The sequence below is a fragment of the Apodemus sylvaticus genome, chromosome 13 (assembly GCF_947179515.1).
Source record: "Apodemus sylvaticus chromosome 13, mApoSyl1.1, whole genome shotgun sequence".
In the NCBI taxonomy this organism is placed as follows: domain Eukaryota; kingdom Metazoa; phylum Chordata; class Mammalia; order Rodentia; family Muridae; genus Apodemus; species Apodemus sylvaticus.
The window spans coordinates 69,979,243-70,003,541 of NC_067484.1; the positions used below are offsets into that span (position 1 = coordinate 69,979,243).

General features: G+C 49.3%; 2 protein-coding genes across 5 annotated transcripts in view; one reads left to right on the forward strand and one right to left on the reverse strand.

Moving 5' to 3' along the window:
• Window positions 1–5,694, forward strand: part of Nrg2 (neuregulin 2) — a 184,560-nt gene extending 178,866 nt beyond the window's left edge. For all 3 annotated transcript variants that reach the window (XM_052155396.1, XM_052155398.1, XM_052155397.1), the window contains exon 10: window positions 1,563–5,694. In XM_052155396.1, coding sequence (XP_052011356.1) covers window positions 1,563–2,325 — 763 coding nt within the window. In that variant the 3' untranslated portion in view covers window positions 2,326–5,694. The remainder of the gene's footprint in view (window positions 1–1,562) is intronic.
• Window positions 5,624–24,299, reverse strand: part of Psd2 (pleckstrin and Sec7 domain containing 2) — a 45,795-nt gene continuing 27,119 nt past the window's right edge. For both annotated transcript variants that reach the window (XM_052155399.1, XM_052155400.1), the window contains exons 8-15: window positions 17,383–17,472; window positions 15,688–15,731; window positions 14,529–14,719; window positions 14,294–14,364; window positions 13,610–13,767; window positions 12,647–12,791; window positions 9,475–9,618; window positions 5,624–7,705 (exon numbers count right to left, since the gene is read on the reverse strand). In XM_052155399.1, the coding sequence (XP_052011359.1) occupies window positions 7,496–7,705; window positions 9,475–9,618; window positions 12,647–12,791; window positions 13,610–13,767; window positions 14,294–14,364; window positions 14,529–14,719; window positions 15,688–15,731; window positions 17,383–17,472 (1,053 nt within the window). In that variant the 3' untranslated portion in view covers window positions 5,624–7,495. The remainder of the gene's footprint in view (window positions 7,706–9,474; window positions 9,619–12,646; window positions 12,792–13,609; window positions 13,768–14,293; window positions 14,365–14,528; window positions 14,720–15,687; window positions 15,732–17,382; window positions 17,473–24,299) is intronic.

The following is a 24,299-nucleotide window of genomic DNA, read 5'->3' on the forward strand; positions in this document are numbered from 1 at the left end:
GTTGTCATCAGCACTAGATGGTGGGAAGAAATAGGCAGGGAGATGGGGAAGGGACACTTTCTAGGAGAAATACTTGAGCATGCTTAAGAGAAACAGGATGGGCTGTGGAGCAGTGGAGCTCAACAGGCAGGCTGGGGACACCGAAAACGGACCAAGAGCCCTTGGCTTCTGCTTGCTTGGGAAGTAGAGCCTGGGTAGATAACTAGGAAGGCCTTCCTTAGCAGAGCCGTTTTGGTTGGTTGGTTAGTTGCTTGCTTGCTTGCTTGCTTGCTTGCTTGCTTGCTTGCTTGCTTGCTTTGAGGGTGTGAGAGGGAAGATGTATTTTGTTTCTTTGAGGGTATTGGGGGGAAGATGTATTTTGTTTTGTTTGCCTTGGGAACTTCCTAAAGTGAAAGACAGAGCCCAAGGTGCCCAAGGTCTTGACATCTGGCCCAGGCTAGAGAATACTTCAGGAGACCGGGAGTGGGTAGGACTCCATAGTTAACCTGATCTGCATGTGAGAAAGTGCAGGTGGGGTCAACTGACTCCCTAAGAAAGAATAAAGGCTCTAAGCCAGGACCAGGGAGCAGTCAAGCACCTGGCAATGAGGTCTGAAAGAAAAGAAAGGAAGGAGGTGAGTGATCCAGGTCCTCAAGTAGACAGCCAAGGGGACTGATGGCCCCCGGGGAGGGGGACAAAAAGGGTCATCAGAAGATATAGTAGCAAAAGCTAACTTTTCAAGGAAGTAAGGGGAGTGGAGACAGTTGTCTTGGTATCTTTCAGCCCTGGCTTGAGGTGCCCATCTGGTGTCACTACCCTGTGTCAGCCTTTGGACACAAGAAGGCATGTTTCCCTCACTCAAGCCAAGCCTCCCAGAAGATAAAGTGTCCCAGCAAGAGCAGTGAGCTCAAATCCACGGGGTCTCTGAATGGTGGCTACTGGTTCCTGGAATTAAGATTACTAGTTTCTGCCTAATCTAGATTCAAATTCCCAGGGACTGGTTCCTGGAATTAAGCATACTAGTTTCTGCCTAATCTAGATTCAAATTCCCAGGGACAGGGACCCAGGATTCACACTGGGGGGTATTAGCAAGAAGCAGGCCTTTAAGGACCTTGGGATCATAGGCTCTAAACAGAGACACCTAGTGGTGTCTTGGTAAAACAGAGGAGGGGAGGAGTTAGTTGATTCAGATAGAACAGAACAGACCATGACATTTTGGTCATTCCGTCCTTGGTATTTAAAGTCTGGGTCCCCTTTTCCTATACGTAGTATAGCCCTCACCCACAGAAGCTACAGAATAGACGAGACCACACATAAAACACCCCAAACTGAGCGTGCCCTGGAGATTGTCAGCTTCCCTACAGTACTCCCCTAGTACATTTCTGAAGTCCTCCAACATCATACTGGAGTAAACAGTATAGTGATCTATGCTTAACAGATAAGAACAGGCTGAGAGGATCATGACAACTAAACGTGGTCAGAGCCACAGCCCTCACTCTTATGGAGAGTCCTTTCTGGTTGGAATCTCCGGTGAACTGGCACTGCACCCAGATTCCCGACCCACGCCTCTGTTTCTCCCGCAGGTACGTGTCAGCCCTGACCACGCCCGCGCGCCTCTCGCCCGTGGACTTCCACTACTCTCTGGCCACGCAGGTGCCGACTTTCGAGATCACGTCGCCCAACTCTGCGCATGCCGTGTCGCTGCCGCCCGCCGCACCCATCAGCTACCGCCTGGCGGAGCAGCAGCCGCTCCTGCGGCACCCAGCGCCGCCCGGCCCGGGACCAGGGCCCGGAGCGGACATGCAGCGCAGCTACGACAGCTACTACTACCCGGCGGCGGGGCCCGGGCCGCGGCGCAGCGCCTGCGCGCTGGGAGGCAGCTTGGGCAGCCTGCCCGCCAGCCCCTTCCGCATCCCGGAGGACGACGAGTACGAGACCACGCAGGAGTGCGCGCCCCCGCCGCCGCCGCGGCCGCGCACGCGCGGCGCGTCCCGCAGGACGTCGGCGGGGCCGCGGCGCTGGCGGCGCTCCCGCCTCAACGGGTTGGCGGCGCAGCGCGCACGCGCGGCGCGGGACTCGCTGTCGTTGAGCAGCGGTTCGGGCTGCGGCTCGGCGTCGGCCTCGGACGACGACGCGGACGACGCGGACGGGGCGCTGGCGGCCGAGAGCACGCCTTTCCTCGGCCTGCGAGCGGCGCACGACGCGCTGCGCTCGGACTCGCCGCCGCTGTGCCCGGCGGCCGACAGCAGGACTTACTACTCCCTGGACAGCCACAGCACGCGCGCCAGCAGCAGACACAGCCGGGGGCCGCCCACGAGGGCCAAGCAGGACTCGGGGCCCCTCTAAGGCCCCCCGCCTCGCCCGCCCCACGTCTCCAAGGAGAGCGGAGACCACCGACTGGAGAGGGAAAAGGAGCGAACAAAGAAATAAAAATATTTTTATTTTCTATAAAAGGAAAAAAGTATAACAAAATGTTTTATTTTCATTTTAGCAAAAAAAATTGTCTTATAATACTAGCTAACGGCAAAGACGTTTTTATAGGGAAACTATTTATATGTAACATCCTGATTTACAGCTTCAGAAAAAAAAGAAACAACAAAAAAAAAAAGAGAGATGGGCCAATTTTTTGACTCTTTAATAGAAACCTATATTGTGGTGCCTTTTGCTGTACGCTAATCTGGGGCTCCTGGAGAGCCGTCTGGGGTGCAGTGTGGGGATGGGCGCTTGTAGGATCCCAAACTGGTTGGGCTGAGAAAAGGCAGGGAAAGGGACTGTGAGGTTCTAATGGCTCTGAGGGTAGTGAACAATGAGGAAGAAAATGAAGATAGGAGGAAATTTTATCTTCCCCAGTCCAGATCTGGAGTCCTCAGAAGAGAGGGCAGGGATCCTTAGAGCTGGAATTGAGATTGGGTTAATTCCAGGGGGAGACACAGGCTCCCCGCTACAGCAACTAGAATGGGGAAGGGCCCTCCCCAGCCCTCACAGCTGCTAAGGGAGAGAGGACAGAGAAGGCTGTCTCCCCACCAGCCCCGGCCTAGGGAGGGGCAGCTCTTCCAGGGGCCCAACCTTCACGGCTCCTCCTCCCCTGCGGCCTCCAGGACATCCCCTGTCCTCTGCAGCACCTCCGTTTACAGGTCGTCTTTTCTATTTTACGCCTGCATGTCCTTTGCATTTCAGACTCTTTAGGTTGAATGCATGGTCACGCTGGGACCTAGAAGAGCCACTCCGACAGTGTATTCAATTCCCCTTTTAGCAATAAAGTAACACCATATCCTCACAGCCCAGCTCCCAACCTACCTATGACTTCCATCTTCCAGTCCTGCCCGCCCCAGCCAGCCCTCACAACTGGATCCAATGCTAATTTGTCAAAAAAAAAAAAAAAAAGGCAATTGTCTAAAAAGCAAACAAAAATCCCAAACAGAAACAAATGGGAACCCTGACATGTCCGAACACCTGACTGTTGACACTTGAACATTTTTATATTATAAATAAAATCAGAAATAATTCCTGTTTGACTGTGTGTACCTAGCCCCAGGTGAGGAGGGAAGACAGAAGGAGGGCCTAGGATGAACCACGTGGGTACTTAAGAAAGACTGGATAGGGCCAAGGTAGTCCCTGAGCGGAAGTGACCCTCTCTCCAGTCCCTCTGGCTCCCAGGAACTGCTCCAAGTCGTTCTTCCAGATCATTTATAAGGTGTCCCCTGGGTGCTAAGGAGCCCAGCCAAGGGACTGACGCAAATCGTTCTGCTTTAAACTCAACCTCAGAACTCTGGCCCAGTTCCTGCCCTGCAGCTAGAAAGCTGGACTGGTGTAACAGTTTTCTGCCCAGGTGGGTGAAGAGGGAAGGGTTGTGGGGTTGGCACTGGGGCAGCGGAGGCAAAGATGACCCTTGGGGCTTCAGGCACGTCACAGGCAGAGTCTGGACATGTAAGACAACATAATGGGCCCCCCTGTTGCCAGGAAGACCAGAACAGCTGCAGTTCCCAAGCCCACAGGGCATTGCTCCTTCCCCGACTATAGACCCTGTCCACCTCCCCTCCCCACCCCCGAGCCAGGGCCTGTCTAAACCTGCAGCCCTGATCTCAGGCATGGAGGAGGCAGATAGAGTCCAGGGTAAAGAGTCTTGCTTGTCAGCTTTCTAGAATACCAGGAACCAATTCCAGCCAGGACCTGAAGCCTTCCCTCCATAGAGCTGGGGTGAGTGTGTGCACGTGTGTGTATCCTGTGCACATTCTGGAAAGTTGCAGTGTGGATCTAGACAGACACAGAGGCATGGGACAGAGAGGTGTAGTGCAACAGTAGGTTCTGAATCCCAGTGCCAGCTGTTCCTCACTAGCTATAATATGGCTTCTCCAAGCCACAGTTAGTTTGCTTAGTGAGAAATGAGGAACCAATTGTTTACCTCAGCAAGTTGCTGTGGAAGTTACATGCAGATGGACCCGGCACTATTCCTGATTGATACCTAGTCTTGATGGAATCAAGAATGTAGTGACAGAATCCTGTGCCTTGTAACCATAAGTCACAAAGTGGCAAAAACTTGGTGGGGTGATTAAGAAAAGTCTAAACTTATAAAGTCATTATATTTGTTATGGGGTGCTGAGCAGCACTTATTACAAAGGGGAAAAAAATGAAAGAAAACTTACTGGGCTGAATGTTCCACAAGCCTGTGGATCACGCCCAGGCCCCATCATCCCTCTGCTGTCTGTTTGCTTTCTTAGAGCACTAATCCTTACGTGTGACCTCTGATCTCTATAGGGCCCCAGATGAACTGTTATGACCTCTTGGTGAGCCCACTGATCTCATTGCAATCTAGGTTAGTGTCCTCACTTAAACTCTGTGTGGGCTGTGTTGTTGCCCTCTAGGTTTTCATCCAGAAACCACCCGTAGGACTCACATGACCCTGGTTAACTTTCAGTGACCCCCTCGGGGAACTCACCAACCTGTACATGACCCCAGTTCATCCCCTCATCTGCCCTGGATTCTAAGATGACCCACCAAGAGTCCAATGCCAGAGCCTAACCTCGCTCCTCAGGGCTCCCCTATTGCACCAGCCAGTCTTCAATGGACAGGTATGGTTGGGACCTGGGGGCACGCGTCACCAGAGAGCCCTCTTGACCACCCTGACTCTCAGGTTTTAGCCTTGGGGGATGTTGGTTGTGTGGCCTTTCAGGAAACACTGCAGTCACTTCAGGCCACTTCCCTTCTGCCACCTGTCCCATGGGACACTCAGAAAGCTTCCGAGGTCAGAGTTCTCTTCCCGTCTCCCAAGTTCTCTCTTTACTTCGTGTCATCACTTTTAGTGTCTTTTCCCAGTCCCTCTCAGAGTCCTCAGTGACAATGGTAACCACTTCTCCCCTAGTCTCCCTCATAGTGGTGAGACCCATGAACACAGGGAGCTGGCCTTTTTCACCACTGTCCCTAGCACACAGCAACAGTGGATGGCACACAGTTAACCCTCACTGAGGAGGATGAAGGCTGTTTGTCAAGAGTAGGCACAGGAGTTCCTGAGCCCTGGAGCAAACCTCCCAGGACCTTGTCAGGCCCTGGATTTGACCTGTCCTTGTGGGCTTGTTAGGGATGACAGGGAAGAAGAGCATGATGGTCTACTAGAATGCAGGGAAAAAAATATTAGAACTTTGATTTAGATTTATTTTCATCTCATCTTTTTTAAATTTCTATTTTTGTGTATGTTTTATAATGTACATAATATTTTAGTACAGTAGTACATGTATATAATTTACAAATAAAGAATTATACAATTAAGGAAGTGAACTAAAAAATGTCTTTACTGACGGGAGGCACAACTAGTGCTTGGGGAATCGCGCGTGTCTGAGGTTAACGAACTCTCACCTCTGCTGTCATCCCCCACCCCACGACACAGAGAGAGGGACACTGGCTGGGAATTAAAGGACCTTTCAGGCTGCTGGACAGGGAACCGAGAGCTCTTTACTACCCCCTAAATCGCCCTTCTCAATTCAAATGAGCATTTGCTTCCCCTGAGCCAAACAAAGGGGCCAGATGGTTTGGTTATCAAACGCACTTTAGCTAATCCAATTTAAACAATGTGGATGTCAGCCCCCTACACCTCTCCACAAACTCACAGCCCCCTGCATCAGATGGGAGTGGACTTGAAGTGTCAAGCGCTTAGTTGCAAGGCTTATGTCACCCAAGACTGCAAACTGTTGGCCAAACAATAGGAGAGACCTGCTCGTGGTAGCCATCAAGGGGGCTGTCCCCAAGCTCTCACGTGTTGTTCTAAGTGACGCGGTGTTTAAAGGATGTCAACCGTGAGAGACACGTGTCTCTACTCTCAACAGTGTCCTTAGCTTAGCCTTTCTGATTTGCTAGGAAAAGGAAAGGATTCTCACTAATCAAAACCTTGTCGCTCCACCTTCCCCCATCCAGACCTCGAACTAACAGCTTCCTTAACCCTAGTCTATCACGCAGCCTGGGCTTGCTGGAGAATGGTGTTCAGCAAGGAAGAGGGTCCTCCCCCTCTGCAGTAAGTCTGTGCAGAGGCTACCACTGGAGCTCAGAGACCTTGGCAGTATTCACGGGAAGATCAAAAACAAACAGAGCTGTGCTCCGGAGGCACTCACCCCTCGGGACACCCCTGGGACAGAGGAGGTCACACACACACACACACACACATCCTGTTCAGTCCAAAAGCATCAACTGGAAAAGTGATTGTGAGTCACAAGTCAGCCGGAAAAGGAAAAGGCAAAACCACAGAGGGTCTTCATCCTTCCATCCAGAGTGTCAGAGCAGTGGAAGGCCTCCTTGCTGGCTTCCTCGACAGCAGGCCAAGCTCCAAGACAAGACTTGTCCTTCATCTGGTTTCTTCCTCTAGTGGGTAGTAATTCCCACCCCTTCTTTAAATGAGTTTTTTACATATGTGTGTTTGTGTGTGTGTGTGTGTGTGTGTGTGTGTGTGTGTGTGTGTAAAAGAGGCTGGCAGGGCCTCAGGAGATGAAAGGATAAAGGGGGGCACACACATGAGTGGAATCAGCTTGGCACTGAGTGGAGGTTAGGCCCCAGATTATTGCAATGTGAGGCAGGAGAACTGGGCCAGTTACAAAGGTTGCTGATGGTCCGTAGACCTGCTGCTGGTCAACTGAGAGGAAAGAGGAGAAAGGGTGGGTAGCCAAGCTGAGACCCAGAGTCCAGACTCACCCTCACAAATACCAGATGAGGGAGGATCTCGATGACAAGGGAGCCTGGGAAAGCAACAGTGACGGACTTGTTCGGCCCTAGGACGTGTCTGGCCCGCAAAGCAAGGCCCCATGACTGGAGGGCAGCAGGGCTAGGAGAGGGTCTAGGCCAGAGATGGCCCAGGATGCAAGAAGATCAGCGTCATGAGTGACACCTCCATCTCCTCAGGCACAGGGCTCTCCATATCCCTCTGGTTGCCTGTTAACTGCCTGGAGCTTGGTCCAAGCAGTCCCTGGCTGGAATTGTGCTCACTGACCCCTCTGGGGGCGTATGCCTGCCTTTAGGGCCTGCACAGCCATGCCAGCTAAGTATCAGATGCTGAGGTATCCTTTGTGGCTTTGCTGCCAGTCCCAGGCCCGTGGCCCAGGCTAAGGGCCGGGCTTGAGTGTGTTTTCCGGAGAGCTGGGTCATCCCCTTCTAGAGTAGCCAGCCGAGCCTCAATCCGCTCCAGGTCATCGGAGCCCACCTTGATTTTCACAGCCAGGAGGTGGATATAGGTCTCATAACGGCTTTTCTGGAGAAAGGGAAGACAAAAGACAAAAGCAAAGTCAAACAAGATGCAACAAAATGGAGATAGGAGATTTGTCTTTAAAAACCTGGTAACAAAGCACCAACCTTTGTGGCATGCCCACAGCTCTTGCAATCAACAAAAGGAAATAAACCATCCCCCAAAAGTAGGAAGACATACACATCAGTCTCACGAATCGATTTCTTGGGACATCATCTCACTAGCCTGGAATTCACTATACAAGCCAGACTTACCCTGAACTTGCAGCGATCCTCCTGCCTCAGCCCCCTGAGTACTGGGCTTATAATCATGCCCAGTTTCTCACTTATAACTTGACAATCCAAATAACATCAGTGATTTCTTAGGTACAACATGAAAGACAGGGTCAATAAAAGCAAAAATGGACAAATGAGACTACATTGATCTTTAAAACTTCTGTGCTTTGAAGGATAAGGAAATTATATATTTAATGAGTAAAGCTTCCATTTAGAGAGATGGAGAAGCCTGGAGATCAATACAATTAATGCTTCTGAGCTTCACACTTAAAATCGATCAAGATGGCACAATTCATTATGTGCTTCCACAATTAAAATGTTAAAAATGTAGGGCTGAAGGGCTGGCTCAGCGGCTAAGAGTGCTTGCTGCTCATGCAAAGGACCTGAGTTCGGATCTCAGCGTCCACATTAGGCAGCTCAATAGCCTGTCACTCTAGTTCTAGGGGATCTGACCCTCAAGAGGCATTCACGAGCAAGCGTGAAGATGCACACAGGTACACATAAATAAAAAATAAATCTTTTCTATTAAAAATGTGAAATCTAAATTAAAAAGCAGTGGGAAACAACTGTTAAAGTTGTGATATCAATGAAGATGAAGACATTTCCAAGTGCCCAGTGTCGGTGAAAGATGTGGAGAAATGGATGTATTCATAAACACTTGGAAGGGTTATTTAAAAGTTGCTGTCAACATTTAAAAGGGAGACGTAAGCCGGGCGGTGGTGGTGCACACCTGTAATCCCAGCACTCTGGGAAGCAGAGGCAGGCAGATTTCTGAGTTCGAGGCCAGCCTGGTCTACAGAGTGAGCTCCAGGACAACCAGGGCTATACACAGAAACTCTGTCTTGAAAAAAACCAATAATAATAATAATAATAATAATAATAATAATAATAATAATAGACAGCAGATTCAGACCTTCTCCACCATCAGAGGATCCTCCCCCACCCCCACCCCAGTTCTACCTGCGAGATTCATGTCCTCCCCACCCACACCAAGCCAAGTGAGAAAGAGGACTCTGGACGCCAGATGCAGCCAATCACCTGATTAGGGTCCTAGGTCCTGCTTTTCCTAATTATGTCACCTCGGGCCAGTGCTCTGACTTCTCTGAGCTTCAGTTTACCTTTCTGTCAGATGCAAATAGTTTTGGAAATCCTTTAATAGCAATGGCCTGAAGATGAATTCAGCCCACAAAAGGAAGCCAGACCTCATCCCAAGCAAGTCCCCTGTGACTTTTGTCATCTCTGGTTTTACACTGCAGAGTAGATGTGAAGGACTCCTGGAGAGACCCCGCCATAGGCGAAACCCATCAACATTTGACAGCCTGACTGTATGAGACTGACCACAGGACACTGGCTTACACCTGCCTCAGACTGCCCCATGGTAGGGAAGTCTCAAACTAGAGTCCCTGGCATGTTAATGCTGATGGCAGACGTGGAGGGTGGGAGCTGGCCTTCTCCTCCAGCCCCAGCTCTGACCTCTGCCGTCCAACTCTCAAGACCTACCTCAAACGTGAGATAGTGTTCCTTCAGCCGGTATTCCTCTGCTTCCTTAGACTTGAGGCCTCTCTCCAGTGGGTGACACCTGTGCTCAGCCAGCTCTGCAGTCACCTGCCTCAACTTATTCTCATGAGACCGCAGCTGCTCCTCCTGCAGAGACAAGCCCAGGTCTGTGAGGTCAGACATTTGGGGTATCAACAGACGTGGGCCTAACCCCATCCTCACTGGAAGCTGCTTCACCAAAGAGAAACCTATGCTGACCAAGGTGCTCAAATTCAAAGGTTCAGAGCTAGGCTCTAGACGTGAAGGCTCCTTCCACTCTCCTCTTTTCCTCCCCTTTCTCACAAGGACATCAGCCAGCAGGCTCAGTCAGCAAGAGAGCTTGTGAATATACACACTTCAGAATAGACACCTCCACCACAACCCCTTGCCTAAAATCCCACATGTGCACCAAAGCATGCTGGGACAAGGGTCAGCCTGGCCCCACTTATCCCAAGCTCTTTATAACACAAACATTTTCTCACCATCTTACCTAAAATGTAGATGAGATTTTATCACTGACCAGCCAGTGTGCATGCTTACACACACACACACACACACACACACACACACACAGTCACAGGAGCTCCACAGAGACCTGAATGTCCTGAAGCTCTGTGGAGAGACAGAGGCCTTAAAAGGGAAGGAACTAATGACTGAAAGGAAGTTTGAAGCTTCCCAGTCCTCTGTTCTCAGGTTCTGGTTCATTATTTATCCTTTCAGGTCTAAAATACTCTGAAAATCTGTGGCATTAGTGAGATGGGATTTTCATAGGAATATAACTTTAGTATTTAAATATTTTTTTAAAAGAATGTTGTCATGGATAGTTTTGTGTCAGTTTGACTCAAGATGAAGTCATCTAAGAGGAGGAATCCTCAATTAGGAAATTGCTTTCATGGTCTGGTGGTTGTGCATGCCTTTAATCCCAGCACTCAGGAGGCAGAAGCAGATGGATGTCTCTGAGTTCAAGACCAGGCTGGTCTGCAGAGTGAGTTCTAGGACAGAGCCATGACTACACAAAGAAACCCTGACTCAAGAAAAGAAGAAGGAAGAAGAGGAGGAGAAAGAGGAGGAAAAAGAGGAGAAGAAAGAAGAAGAGGAGGAAGAGGAGGAAAAAGGAAGGAAAGGAGGGAAGGAAGGAAAGGGAGGGAAGGAGAGAGAGAGAGAGAGAGAGAGAGAGAGAGAGAGAGAGAGAGAGCAAAAGATCAGGTTGTTGTCAAGTCTGTAAGGTAGTTTCTTAATTAGTGATCGATTTTAGAGGGATCAAGCTCATATGGACGGTGCCATTCCTGGGTTTTATAAGAAAGCAGTCTGAGCAGCCCCGGGGAGCAAGCCAGTGAGCAGCACCCCTCCATGGCCCTGGTTTCTGCCCTGCATGAGTTCCTGCCCTCACTCTTGATAATGAACTGTTATAGAGAACTGTGAGGAAAAGAAGCCTTTTCCTCCCCAGGCTGCTTTTGGTCCTGGTGCTTCACTGCAGCGATAAAATAACCCTGACTAAGACAAACATGAGCACTGGACTGCTTCTAAACTGTGAAAAATAGGAACTGGGGAGATGGCTCAGTGCTTAAGAGCACTGACTGCTCTCCCAGAGGGCCTGGGTTCGATTCCCAGCAACCACATGGTGGCTCACAGCTGTCTGTGACTCCAGTTCCCTCATCTGGCTTCTGCAGGCACCAGGTACATGCAGAGTGCACAAACATACATGCAGGCAAAACATCATACACAAAAAATAAAAACAAAGTCTCAAAAGACATTTTATAAGAAAAGTGAAAAATAAGTGCTTGTGAAGACCGGGGTAAGGGAACCCTTGTACAGTGTGGGTGGGACTGTGAATTAATACATTTACTGTGGAAAATACTATGAATAGGAGCTCATCAAAAATGAAAATAGGGAGCTGGAATGATACCTCAGTGGTTAAAAGCACTGGCTTCTCTTCCAGAGGTTCTGAGTTCAATTCCCAGCACCCACCTGGCAGCTCACAACTGTCTGTAATTCCAGTTCCAGGTGATCTGACACTCCCATACAGACACCCATGCAAACAAAATTCCAATGCACATCAAAAAATAACACTAGACAGGCAGTGGTGGCGGACGCAGAGGCAGATGGATTTCTGAGTTCAAGGCCAGCCTGATCTACAGAGTGAGTTCCAGGACAGCCAGGGCTACACAGAGAAACCCAGTCTCAAAAAAAAATTTTTTTAAATGAAACTACCACATGCTCCGACTGTACCAGTCCTGGGAACATACCCAAAGGAATGGCAGTCAGCACACCACAGCCATCCCTGTAGGCCTGTTGCAACAATGTTCACAATATCTAAGTATTAGAATCAGCCTGAGTGTCTAGCAACAGACAAATGGATACAGAAAATATAATGTATATACACAGTGAAGTTTTATCCATCCATACAAAATGAAACTGCATGTGCTGAAGAGATAGTTCAGCGGTTAAGAGCATTGACTGCTCTTCCAGAGGAACCAGGTTCAAGATGGATCCCAGCATCCTTACCAGGTGGCTCACAACTGCCTGGTACTCTGGAGAATCTGATTCCCTCTTCTGGCCTTTGTGGACACCTGAACATATGTGGTGCATATAAACTTACACAAGGAACACACACACACATATGCATAAATTTTGAAAAGTTAAAATGATGAAACTAGAACATTGATAGAACTATAGATCATTTTATGCAGAATGTGATATATATACACACATGCATGCACAAATGCACATGTGCACCCACATGCACGCACACACACACACATACACACACACACACACACACACACACACACACACACGTGTGCGCGCACAAAACAAATAAATCTTTAAACAATCCAATAGAGCACTGCATAAAGGGTCAGCCAAGTTTCACCTGTCCCTATGACACATACAGTCTCTCAAATTCAAGCCACAGACCCACAATCACACCCACGCAGCTGCACTGCCACTGGCAGGGACGGGTGCCTGTGTCACCCATCACAGCACTGCCGGGCTTCTGTGCTGTGCATGTGAGTGTGGGTGGGGCTGTAGAATGAAGGAGAATAGCTCCCCTTCCCTGGTGGCCCTCAGCCCAGTCCCACATGACCCAGAGAAAGGACTGAGCTGAGGCCAGCAGCCCTGCCCCGGGAGCTTGTACCTGGCAGAGGCGGGTGGTACAGGAGGGCAGCAGAGGTCGACAAAACTTCTTCATAGAGCTGACGGCTGCTGGGAAGGCAGGTGCTGAGAAGATGGCTGCTACTAGATTGATCCTCAGGATCCAGGACAGCATCTCTTCCTTGCTCCTGGGGACAAAAAAGGACATAAAGGGCTCCACTTCTCACAGTAGGACCTCCCGCCTTCTCCCGACCTGGCACCCAGTTCTCAGCATGAAGTCTGGCAGAGAAGGCACTAATACCTAGGCAAGGACAGGAAGGAGAAAGAAGGGTGGGGTGGACAGGTGGGTGAATGAGCCTGATCAGGACTAAATGGGGACCTCCCATCTGGACTCCCACGAAATAAACCCGCTCAGCCTGGACTGATGTCCCTAGAGCCTGTGAACTCCACAATCAGCTGCAGTGAGCAATCCTCTGTCCCGCTCCATCACCTGCCCAGATTCCCACTGGGCCCCCAGGTCTCACATACTAATCTCCTTCATGGGGAGCTTGTCTGACATGTGAAAACCCCCATCTTTAGTCACAGAGGATGGGGTGCAGCAGAGCAGAAGGCCTTACAGGTCAAAGGTATAAGGAGTCCTTCCCACTTAACCTCTGTCAGGAATGAGTCCCGGTCTATCAACCTGACCCACAGGATGTCAGCGTGCACCTGCAGCCCCTGCAGGCCTATTAGACCCAGTCAGGTATTGACTCTGTGGGCCTAAGACGTGGGCAGGTAAGTGGCATCTCTACCCTGCTTCCAGGTGTCAGAGAAGGCCACACTGAAAGCCACCGCTCTGGAAGACCAGAGGCAGCCATTGGTCTGTGACAAGCAGACACACCAAGTCTGTGACTGACATGCACAGGAAGCTGAGGTTTCTATCCTGAGACCAGGAGAGCAGAGCTTGCGAGGCTGTCGCTAGAGGCCGGGGATCCAGGTGACAACTCGGGGTTCTGCTCCTACTTACGGTGCCTGGAAGAGGAAGACTCTCCAGTCCGCTGTCTTGAGCTTGAGCACGTTGGACTTCTTGCTGTAGTCGGAAGCCCTGGTGGCCAGAGCATGATGCACACGGATGGCGTTCTTCAGGTCCCCCTCTGACAGAGCCTTGTCAGGCCTGTACTCATCCTGAGTGGGATATGCTATGTCACTCTGGGTTGTAGCTCACTGCCCCACACAGCCCACTGTCATTCCCCTCCCTCCCTCCTCTGTATTGCTTCTACCCTCCCATAACATAGATGCTCTCTTCTCACACCCCAGTCTGTCCCATAATGCTATGAGGTATAATCCATTTGGCATCTCAGAGTCCCTTGCCCCAAACCCTCAAAGCTCCAGAGTGAGTCCAGGTAAGACTCTTTATGTCTATGAGTCACAGACACACCAGAGGAGGGCGTCAGATCCCATTACAGATGGTTGTAACCACCATGTGGTTGCTGGGAATTGAACTCAGGACCTCTGGAAGAGCAGTCAGTGCTCTTAACTACTGAGCCATTTCTCCAGCCCCAGGTAAGACTCTTAATAAAAAGAAAGCCCTAGCTCCTCTCTAGATCCCAGTCCTGGCCAGAAGACCCTGAGTTGAGTATCACAGGCAGGGACTGGCTGAGACTGAGTGGGCCCTTTCTACATAAGGGTGCTGAAGCAGCCTCCCTCTCACCTTCTGCAGGTACAAGATGGTTCCTTTGAGCACCGCGTAGAATTTCTTCCAGCCACGCCTCCCACGGGGTGCTGAGGAGGGGGCACAGGGAGTGTGGCTGCAACCCTCTGCTTCACTAACTCCCACCCTGCACCCTGAACCTCCACCTGTATGTGTGTCCCCAAAGGGGTGGCCAAGGGTGGGTCCCCTCTACACCAGCATCCCTCCCAGGCCCCTTCCCCAGCCTGACACCCACTCCTCTTGCCATCCATGTCAGCATGAGTCTTCCGGGTCAGCACGCCATGCTTGTAGGTAGTAGCGCTGAGAGCCTGCAGGACATCCAGGAATGGATTGCCGCCGTCCAAGATCCGAGTCACCTTCTTTGTGCCCGTCCCAAACTTGTCATCCACCAGCTCAGACAGGGACTTTCTCAGCTCATCCTCATCACTAGGAAGGTACCAAGCCTGAGCCACCTCCAGAGAGGCCCGGCCCACCCCCACCCCTTGCCACAGCCTTTCCCACCAGCCACCCTCTGGGGTCAAGGTTGGGGACAGAAGATGACAAAATACAGTTCCAGGGCTCTGATCCCTCCCCTTCATCTTCAGTTCCGAACTTTGATATCTGATCTTTGGTGCAGAGTCTCTAAGCTAATCTCCACCTTTAACACAGAGTTGGAGACTTCAAGTCTTCAGGTTCCCTTCCCCCAGTCTTCCTTAACCTCTCCAGCCCGAGCAGCACCAGCTCCTTGGGGACTGAAGCTGTTGCACAGACTGTGCCAACGTGCTGGAAATCGTAAAATAATAGGGCAAGGCCCCAAAGTCCAGGCCTACCTTTGGAGCCCTGGTAAAGGGGAGCCAGCTCTTCCCAGTATAATTACAGTCCCTGAGCTATGGCCCTCCACACATCCTCAAAGGCACAACCTTCCCTGGGCAACTCACCCATGGGGTTCACCCCCAAACCCCAGCCTCCCCTAACCTCACCAACCAATAATATCTTTGCAAATGGGTGGCACAGCCTTCACGGGTGAAGAAGTTGGGGCATTTGCTCCTTCCCATTGCCCAAAGCAGTCACTACCCAAACATCGGCACTGCTAGTGCCATAGGGGATCTGTGCTTCCTGCCCTACTTCCCCAAAGGGGAAAAGCCATCATTGATTGGGAACTCGGTAATATCCTCAGTACAGAAGAAAACTGTCACCGACCCTCCCAGAACTAAATTCATGATTGAATCTATTCTACAGCAATATAAACATTGCACAGGTGTAATTGAGTCAGAAAATGAGCCCATAGGGTGTTGGCCAGCTGGGTAGGGGCTGTCAGGGGCCTGGACTAGGAGAAATCAGCACCATGGAGAGCGGTCTGCGTGCCCAGCCACCCCTCCTCCCGGTAACCAGGCTCACACCCTTGGTCTACTCACATGGCCCATTCCAGCTTTTCATTCTTGATGGAGTTGTAAAGCGTCTGAATCAGGGAGGAGAAAGGGGAAGGAGAACGGAGTTCAGGTGGAGAGTCAGAGAAACCCCATGACTCTCCTGCAACGTAGCCATGGTGAGGGAGCACCTTTGCAGTTAAACGGGTAAAGTGGGTGCTTTGTTCATGGTTGCTTGGTGTCACGAGTGGATAGGTGGGTGTATTGGATGGGTGATATCTGGTTATGCAGTTATTACCGTCTGTCTAGCCAGGAGGTTGTAAGCTTCCCAAGGTCAATAATGTCTAACTTGCTCCCCAGTGAGTCTCCAATAGGAGGTCCAGAATGACACAGGATGGATGGGATATTGGGAAGTAGATGGATAGATGTTAAAATGGATGAGTGGTTGGTGTGTGAAAGACTGTTTAGAGAGCTGGGACATACCTCATTTGGTAGAGTGTGGTATCTAGTGCGTATGAAGCTGGGATTCAATCCCCAGAACCACATAAAACCAGCACGGTGACACATGCCTGGAATCCCAGCACGTGGGAAGTAGAGGCATGAGGATCAGAAACTCAGAGTTATCTTCAGCTACACAGTGAACTAAAGACCATCCTGGACTACACACTACAGCTCCTGGGCGAGGGGCGAATGAGTAGGTCCATGGGTAGGTAAGTGGCTGGGCGGATGGTGTATCCATGCATGAGGAAACGTGTGAGTGGTTAGAGGAGGAGATAAAGATAAGTAGATAGTGAGAAATGAAGGGATGGGTAATGATTTGATAGTTTTGTTTTCATTTTTAAAGACAAGGTTTCTCTGGGTAACCCTGGCTATCCTGGAACTCTCTGTAGACCAGGCTGGCCTCAAACTCAGAGATACACTGCCTGCCTCCCATGTGCCGAGATTAAATGTGTGTGCCACCAGGTTGCCAGCAGATTGAGCTTAAAGGTATGTTTTCATCAGGTACTTCTTGATGGTGAAGCAGATAATTGTAGAGAGAGAGAGAGAAAGAGAGAGAGAGAGAGAGAGAGGAGAGAGAGAGAGAAGGAAACAATGTTCTCTTTTATTGTCTGTAACTGGCACATAATAATTGTATATATCTTCCTTTAGATTTACCACTCAATTCCCTTTCTAGTGCCATAAGACTATTAAAAGACTATCTAAAAATTAACTCATCATCTATAAATACTCCAAAAATAAATCTGTTCTTTTTTATACAAGGCCAAAATTTCACCTTGGGACGCCTCAAAGGAAAACTAATTTCTTTCATTGCTGGTGATGGAGGAATGAGTGGATCTTTCCCTATGGTTATGGTGGTGGTGGTGGTGGTAGTGGTGGTGGTGGTGGTGGTGGTGATGGTGGTGGTAGTGGTGGTGGAGAAGGACGGGGAGGAGGAGGAGGAGGCGGCGGTGGCAGCGATGGGTGGCAGCCACAACAATTGGTGAGAAAGGTGGTTATCATTTGGTGATAGTATGGTTATTACTAGTATGGTGGATGGTGGTCGTTGAAGCACTAAAACCAGAGGCTCAGAGCCTCACCATCTATCTTTCTTGGAGAATACACAACAGTCAGGTGAGGAACTAGGCGGTCTCCAACTCTGTCCCAAAGTTATGGATCTAGAATGTCAAGATTTAGTGGGGCAAGATTTCACTCCACTCACGCTGGACAGGACAAGGGAGCATGAGAACCCTTAGCAGATAATACCTTCAAAAGGTCTTTGGCAAAGTCTTGACCATCGTTCAGCTGGTCCAAGTTGGCAATGAATTGCTGGCAGGACATCTTCTTGCCAATGTTCTGTCATGGAGAAATGGTTCTGCCTGAGAGTAGGGAAGAAGGCTGGTGTGGTCCACACACCGTGCCCTGCCCTACCCCGCCCCACCCTGCTCTGACAGACAGGATGAGGAAGTACTGAAGGCACTAATAAGACTGTAGATATTCCTTCATCTCCAAGGATTTAAAAAGCTTTTTTGCATTCTTTTTGTTTGTTTGGTTGGTTGGTTTTTCAAGACAGGGTTTCTCTGTGTATCCCTGGCTGTCCTGGAACTCACTCTGTAGACCAGGCTGGCCTCGAACTCAGAAATTGGCCTGCCTCTGCCTCCCAAAGGCTGGGATTAAAGGTGTGTGCCACCGCTGCCTGGCTGCGTTCTAAATTCTATTTGATCCACAAACGACATGAAAGGCTCTCTTCAAACCCAGTGCAGGGGCCGAGCTGGTGAAGCATTGTGGTAGCTGAGTCAGCCGGGAGCCTGCTCTGCTCTGGGCACTGACCACCACATGTATTATCATGTCTCCTTGCCACAAGATGAGAAGCCTGAAGGATAAGAAGGGAAGTGGTGTGTGGAGGAAGAGGAGGGGCCAGTGTGTCTGACATCAGAATCCACACTCTCACCCCCAAGAGTGCCAGGACTTCAACCCAGGCCTCTTGGCTCCTGAGCAGAAACTGTATATTCTTCCACAGTCTCCTTACCCTCTCACCTGCACACAGTGGGGTAGGAAGACCTCCCAGAGGTCGGTCAACTGAGGGAGAGTTTGGTATTATGAGACCAAAAATCAATCACCACCAGCACACATGGGTGATCCGTGTTGAGCTGACATGGGTGTCAGTATGGGCTGACATAGATAGAACCTGCTTAGTTAGGTTCTCTTGGATACAAGCAAAAAGCTGTGGGGGGATGGCTGTACCCCAAAATTCTGTCTCTTGTTAACTACTCACTAACTGAGGGAGGAGTCCCACTGGAGGAGGCCCTAGCTGGCACTTCACCTGTGGGAGGTTTCGTGAGTTGGGGTTTGATAAAATAAGGCAATGTTTTCTCATATTTATTATTTTATTTATTTATTTATTTAAGCATCCTATGACATGGGAATATGTATTTCCTAAAATAAATTAAAAAAAGTATTAGAGTTCAGCAAATTTATTGCCCCAGTTCAGAACTTTGAACATGTTTGTGTGTGCTGGAATTCTCCAAGGACAGAATTCCATGTGCACTGTCCCACACTTTGGTTTGTTTTTCCATACAGGGTTTCTCTGTGTAGCCCTGGCTGTCCTGGAACTCATTCTGTAGACCAGGCTGGCCTTGAACTCAGAAATCAGCCTGCCTCTGCCTCCCAAGTGCTGGGATTAAAGTCATGCGCCATCACTGCCCGGCAGTCCCATACTTCTTGATGTTGACATTACTTTAACAAAGCCATGTGCCACAGAAATAGCGTGGAGAGCATTTCTGCAAGGCAGTTCCTTGTTTGTTTGCTTCTCTGTTTCTTTGGCACTGGGGTCTCACCATATAGCCTAGGCTGGCCTCAAACTTGAGATTCTCCTGTTGCAGCCTTCTAAATGTTGGGATTGTAAATGTGCTGGTTAGTTTTTTTGTTCAAGCTAGAGTTGAACTTTTCACCACTCCGAGAGAGAGAGAGAGAGAGAGAGAGAGAGAGAGAGAGAGAGAGAGAGAGAGAGAGAGAGATGAGAGAGAGAGAGAGAGAAGCAGGCTGAATAAGCCAATAAAAACACTCTTCCATGGCTTCTGCTTCAGTTCCTGCTCCCAAGTTCCTACCTTGAGTTCCTGCCTTAGTGTCCTGATGATGGACTGTAACACAAATACACAAAAAAGCCCTTTTCTCCCCAAACTGCTATTGGTTGCCATCTTTATCATAGCACTAGAAGCTGAATGGGAATGAGCAGATATTTGCCACTGTACGCAAACGATGTAAGGGTTAATATATAGCTGATGAGAATTTTCTTAACTTCTTCCAAAGCTTTAAAAAGAGAAGGTCCTACGTGTGCCTTGACATTCTTGTCTGTTTCTGTGTTGTATTTTTATGTTTCCTGTATACAGACATAAGCATATAGCCATGTCATGGTCATTTGTAATAAAAGAATTCAAACACATGAGGAAATATTGTTTTTGAATTTCACACACACTGAATATTCTCAGCCACTGAGAGTGCAAAGTCAAAAAACAGCTACGTGATGGGCAGGGGATGTAGCTCAGCTGGCAGAGCCTACTTAGTATGGAGCATTAGGTTTGGTCCATGGGCACCACATAAACTGGGCAGACTAGTGGATACCTGTCCTCCCAGTGCCTGAGAAGTGGAGGCAGAAGTGCAAGAATATCTTCGGTAGCACAGTGAATTTGAGGCTAGCCTAGGCTACATAAGACTCCATCTCATCATCATCATCATCACCATCATCACCATCATCACCACCACCAACACCATTATCAAAGCCTTTTCATCTTAATAATAACATATCCTTGTTATGAAGGATACTTTTCCAATAAAAGGCAACTGTTGGGGGTCTGAAGAGGTGGTTCAGAGGTTGAGAGCACTTACTGCTCTTCCCAACAACCTAAATGGCAGAGACAGGAGGATCATGAGATCAAGACCATCCCATGCTACATATTGACTTCCAAACCAGCCTGGGATACATGAGATCCTCTCTCAATAATAATAATAATGATAATAATAATAATAAATGCTTAACAATGGACTTAACCAAAGAAACTGGGCATGGTGGGCTCACATCTGTAATCCCAGCACCCAGAAAGCTAAGACAGAAGACTCACAGTGATATTGAAACATTCTGAGCTACACAGTGAGTTCAGGTTCTGAGCTACAGCATGAGACTCTGGTTCAAAGAGAAAAAAAAAATTTCAACCAAGGAGATGAAAGGGTTGTATACTCAAAACTATAGAAGAGTTCAAAAATGAAGTAAGAAGGTATAAATCCACAAAAAGACATCCTTTGTTCGTGGATTAGGAAGACTTAGCATGGCTAAGATGATAATTCTCCCCAACCGATCTGGAACACCCAAGGTAATCTCCATCAAAATCTCTATAACCTCCTCTCTCTTCAGAAATGCGAAGGCCGATCCTTATATTTGTATGGACTTTTAAGAGATCACCCACTCAGTCTTGAGCCAAGAAGAACAGACTTCACCTATTAAACATTCTGAGAATTTACTAGAAAGCCACAGTAGGAAGCACTGGACTCCACATGAGACCAGAGCTGCAAATAAATGGAAGCTAATTAGAAGTCAAGAAGGAAACCTATAAAGTCTGTCTGTGATAAGATCATATATATCCCAGCTGGCTTCAAACGCCCTATATAGACAAGGGTGGCCTTGAACTTCTGATCCTCCTGCCCCCACCTTCTATGTGGTGCGATCATAGGAGTGTGTGACCACAATAACACTGAGCATGGAACAGAAGGACTCATGAATGCCAGAGAAGTGCTCTACCAGCTGAGCTCCCTGGCCTCAAGACTATCATTTACAACCAATTTGTTGTTGCTGTTGTCAGCAATAGGATACACTGCAATGCAATAGCCTCAAATTCCTGTTTGGCCTGCCTCGGCCTCTTGAGTGCTGAGTGTCAGTACCTGTAACACCACAATTACCAATCAACTAGATCTCAACAAATCTAGTTAAACAGACTTGTTAATGGGAGAACACTCTTCTGCATAAATGATACTGGGACCAGATGCCCAAATGCAAATAACTCAAGTTGAATCTGTAGCTCACAGTGTATCCCATTACTCAGGAAAAAATTCAAACCTGATCTGGGTTCAGAGAATGGGTGCTTGCCTAGCACACCTAAGGCCCTGACTCCTATCTCCAGAGCAGGACACGAAAAAGAAATATTCAAAACTTGGTAGAGGAGCTAAAACTCTCAGAAGAAAATGTGGGTAAGCCTTCCATGGCCTTGGATCTGGCCATGGGTTCTTCTTTATGTTTGTTTGCTTGTTTGTTCCAATCTTCCTATGTAACCCTAGCAGGCCTAGAACTCCCGCTGACCACACTGACCTCAAACTCCAGAGAGCCATCTGCCTCAGCGCCCTGTGAGCTGAGAGGAAAGGTGTGTGCCTCCACAGCACTGGTAATGGCTTCTGATTCATGATGTCCAAAACACAGAGGAAGAAAGAAAGAAAGAAAGAAAGAAAGAAAGAAAGAAAGAAAGAAAGAAAGAAAGAAAGAAAGAAAGAAAGAAAGAAAGAAAGAAAGAAAGGAAGGAAGGAAGGAAGGAAGGAAGGAAGGAAGGAAGGAAGGAAGGAAGGAAGGAAGGAAGGAAGGAAGGAAGGAAGGAAGAAAGACAGCAGAGATAGGGGAAGAACAGTCAGTATTGCACCTACTGAGCAAGCACAAGGTCCCATGTTTGGTCCCAGTACCGTACAGGAAGTCGGCCATGGTAGTGCAAGCTCGTAATCCCAGCACTGGAGAAGAAGGGACTGGAGGGTTCCCTGGCTTGCTGGGCAGCCATCCTAACATAATGAGTGAGCCCCAGGTCCCAGTGTGACCCTGTCTTTGAAAAACAGACAGATGGCTCCAGAGGAATCACATTCCACATAGACCCCTGGCCTCCTACACACACACACACACACACACACACACACACACACACGTACTCATACACACAGAGAGAAGAAAAGAAAAATGTGGATGTCATTCAAATTTTAAAAACTGTTCCACATCACAAGACTCTATCAAGAGAGAGAAAGAGAATAAACTAATAACCAATAGGATGAGGGAAAGTACTTGCAGGTACTATGCTATGCCTGAAAGGGTCAGGTGGCCTGAATACAGAAAGCCAACAGAATGCAAAAACAGTCACTTATACTGGACAAAGGGCTCAGGCCTGGGGGTGCATGCCCAACACCTGGCACTTTAAAAGGCTGAGTCGAGAGGGCTGAGTTCGCGTCCAGCCTGCACTACAGCGTAAGAGTATAAATAAAATAAAACGGGCAAACCTTGCTGCCAAAGCTGCCGATCTTCCTTTGATCCCTCGGAGACCCACATAGAGGAAGAGGAGAACCAACCCCTGCAAATTGAACTCTGACCTCCACATGTACACAACACACACACACACACACACACACACACACGCACACACGCACACACGAAAAATATTTTTTAAATAATATAAAAAATAGTTGAGGTAGGTGCAGTAGCACATCCGCCTAATCCCAACACTTGGGAGGCAGACAGGCAGTTTAGAGCTCTCTAAGTTTGAGTTCAGCCTGGTCTACATAGTGAGTCTGAGCACAGCCTAGTTCACATAGCAAGTTCCAGGCCAGCCAGGGCAACATAATGAGAGCCTGTCTCAAAAAAAATAAAAAAGAAAGAAAGAAAAGAAAAAGGCAACAGGTGTAGAAACTAAATTACATACAAATTTTTGTGACTCCACATGCATATCCACATATGTCCTGTGTGGCATGTCCATGCAATGAGACACTATCCCAAAACAAGAGTATAAAGAACTGACACATGCTACGACGTGAAGGACCCTGGAACACATACACCAAGTGAAATAAGCCTGACAGAGACGATCAGACGCTGTGTGATTGATTCCGCACACATCAGGTCTCCACAACAGACAGCTCACACAGTTGGAAAGCAGAGTTTTTACAGGGGCTGGGGAGGGGGAGGAGGAGACTGGGGAGGGGCAGGAGGAGAGACTGGAGAGGGGGAGGAGTAGTGACTGGTGAGGGGGGAGGAGTGACTGGGGAGAGGGAGGAGGAATGCCTGGGGAGGGGGAGGAAGAATGACTGGGGAGGGGGAGGAGGAGGAGTGACTGGGGAGGGGGAGGAGGAGTGACTGGGGAAGGGGAGGAGTGACTGGGGAGGAGGGAGGAGTGACTGGGGAGGGGCAGGAGGAGAGACTGGAGAGGGGGAGGAGGAGTAACTGAGGAAGGGGAGGAGTGACTAGGGAGGGGGGAGAAGTGACTGGGGAGGGGGAGGAGTAGTGACTGGGGAAGCGGGGAGGAGTAGTGACTGGGGAGGGGGGAGGAGTGACTGGGGAGGAGGGAGGAGTGACTGGGAAGGAGGGAGGAGTGACTGGGGAGGAGGGAGGAGTGACTAGGGAGGAGGGAGGAGTGACTAGGGAGGGGGAGGAGGAGTGACTGGGGAGGGGACAGGAGGAGTGACTGGGGAGGAGGAGGAGTGACTGGGGAAGCGGGGAGGAGTAGTGACTGGGGAGAGGGTTGGCCTTATTTTGAGAGTGATGAAAAATTCTGGAATGGGTCAGTAGTGCTAGGTGCACAGCCCTGGGAATGCACTCTCAGTGCCGCCACCGCCACCACCACTGCCACCACCACCACCACTGCCACCGCCACCACCACTGCCACCACCGCCACCACTGCCACCGCCACCACCCTGCCACCGCCTTGAGTGTTTTGAGGTGGTTAAAACAGTCAGGGCTGCTGCTGTATTTTTCCATAATGAAATTAATCAGTGTATACAAGAGTTCCACAACATGGAGTGCCCGGCCTCATTGGCATATCCGGACATTATGGTCGCTCTAGAGAATACACTCCAAGCCCACTCAAACCCTTCACTAAGGTTCATCTCTCTCTGGGCCAAAGAGCAAGACTCACCAAGGTACAAAGAAAAGAAGACATGCCAATGAAGTTCTTTGCTTTCAAAGAAATATTGATAGACAGCCAGGCAAAAAGACGTGAACAGGGACAGGGCCGCAGACATGACTGGGAACCCTGAACGCCCCAGGGCTCCTCGTCCCCTTGTCATCAGCAGGTCCTCCCTTGGGCCCGGGGCTCTGTTTCCCACAGCCTCTGTCCCACAGCTAGTCTGACCACAACCCCACCTTCATGGCTGTGATCTTGGTTCTCTCAGGCTAC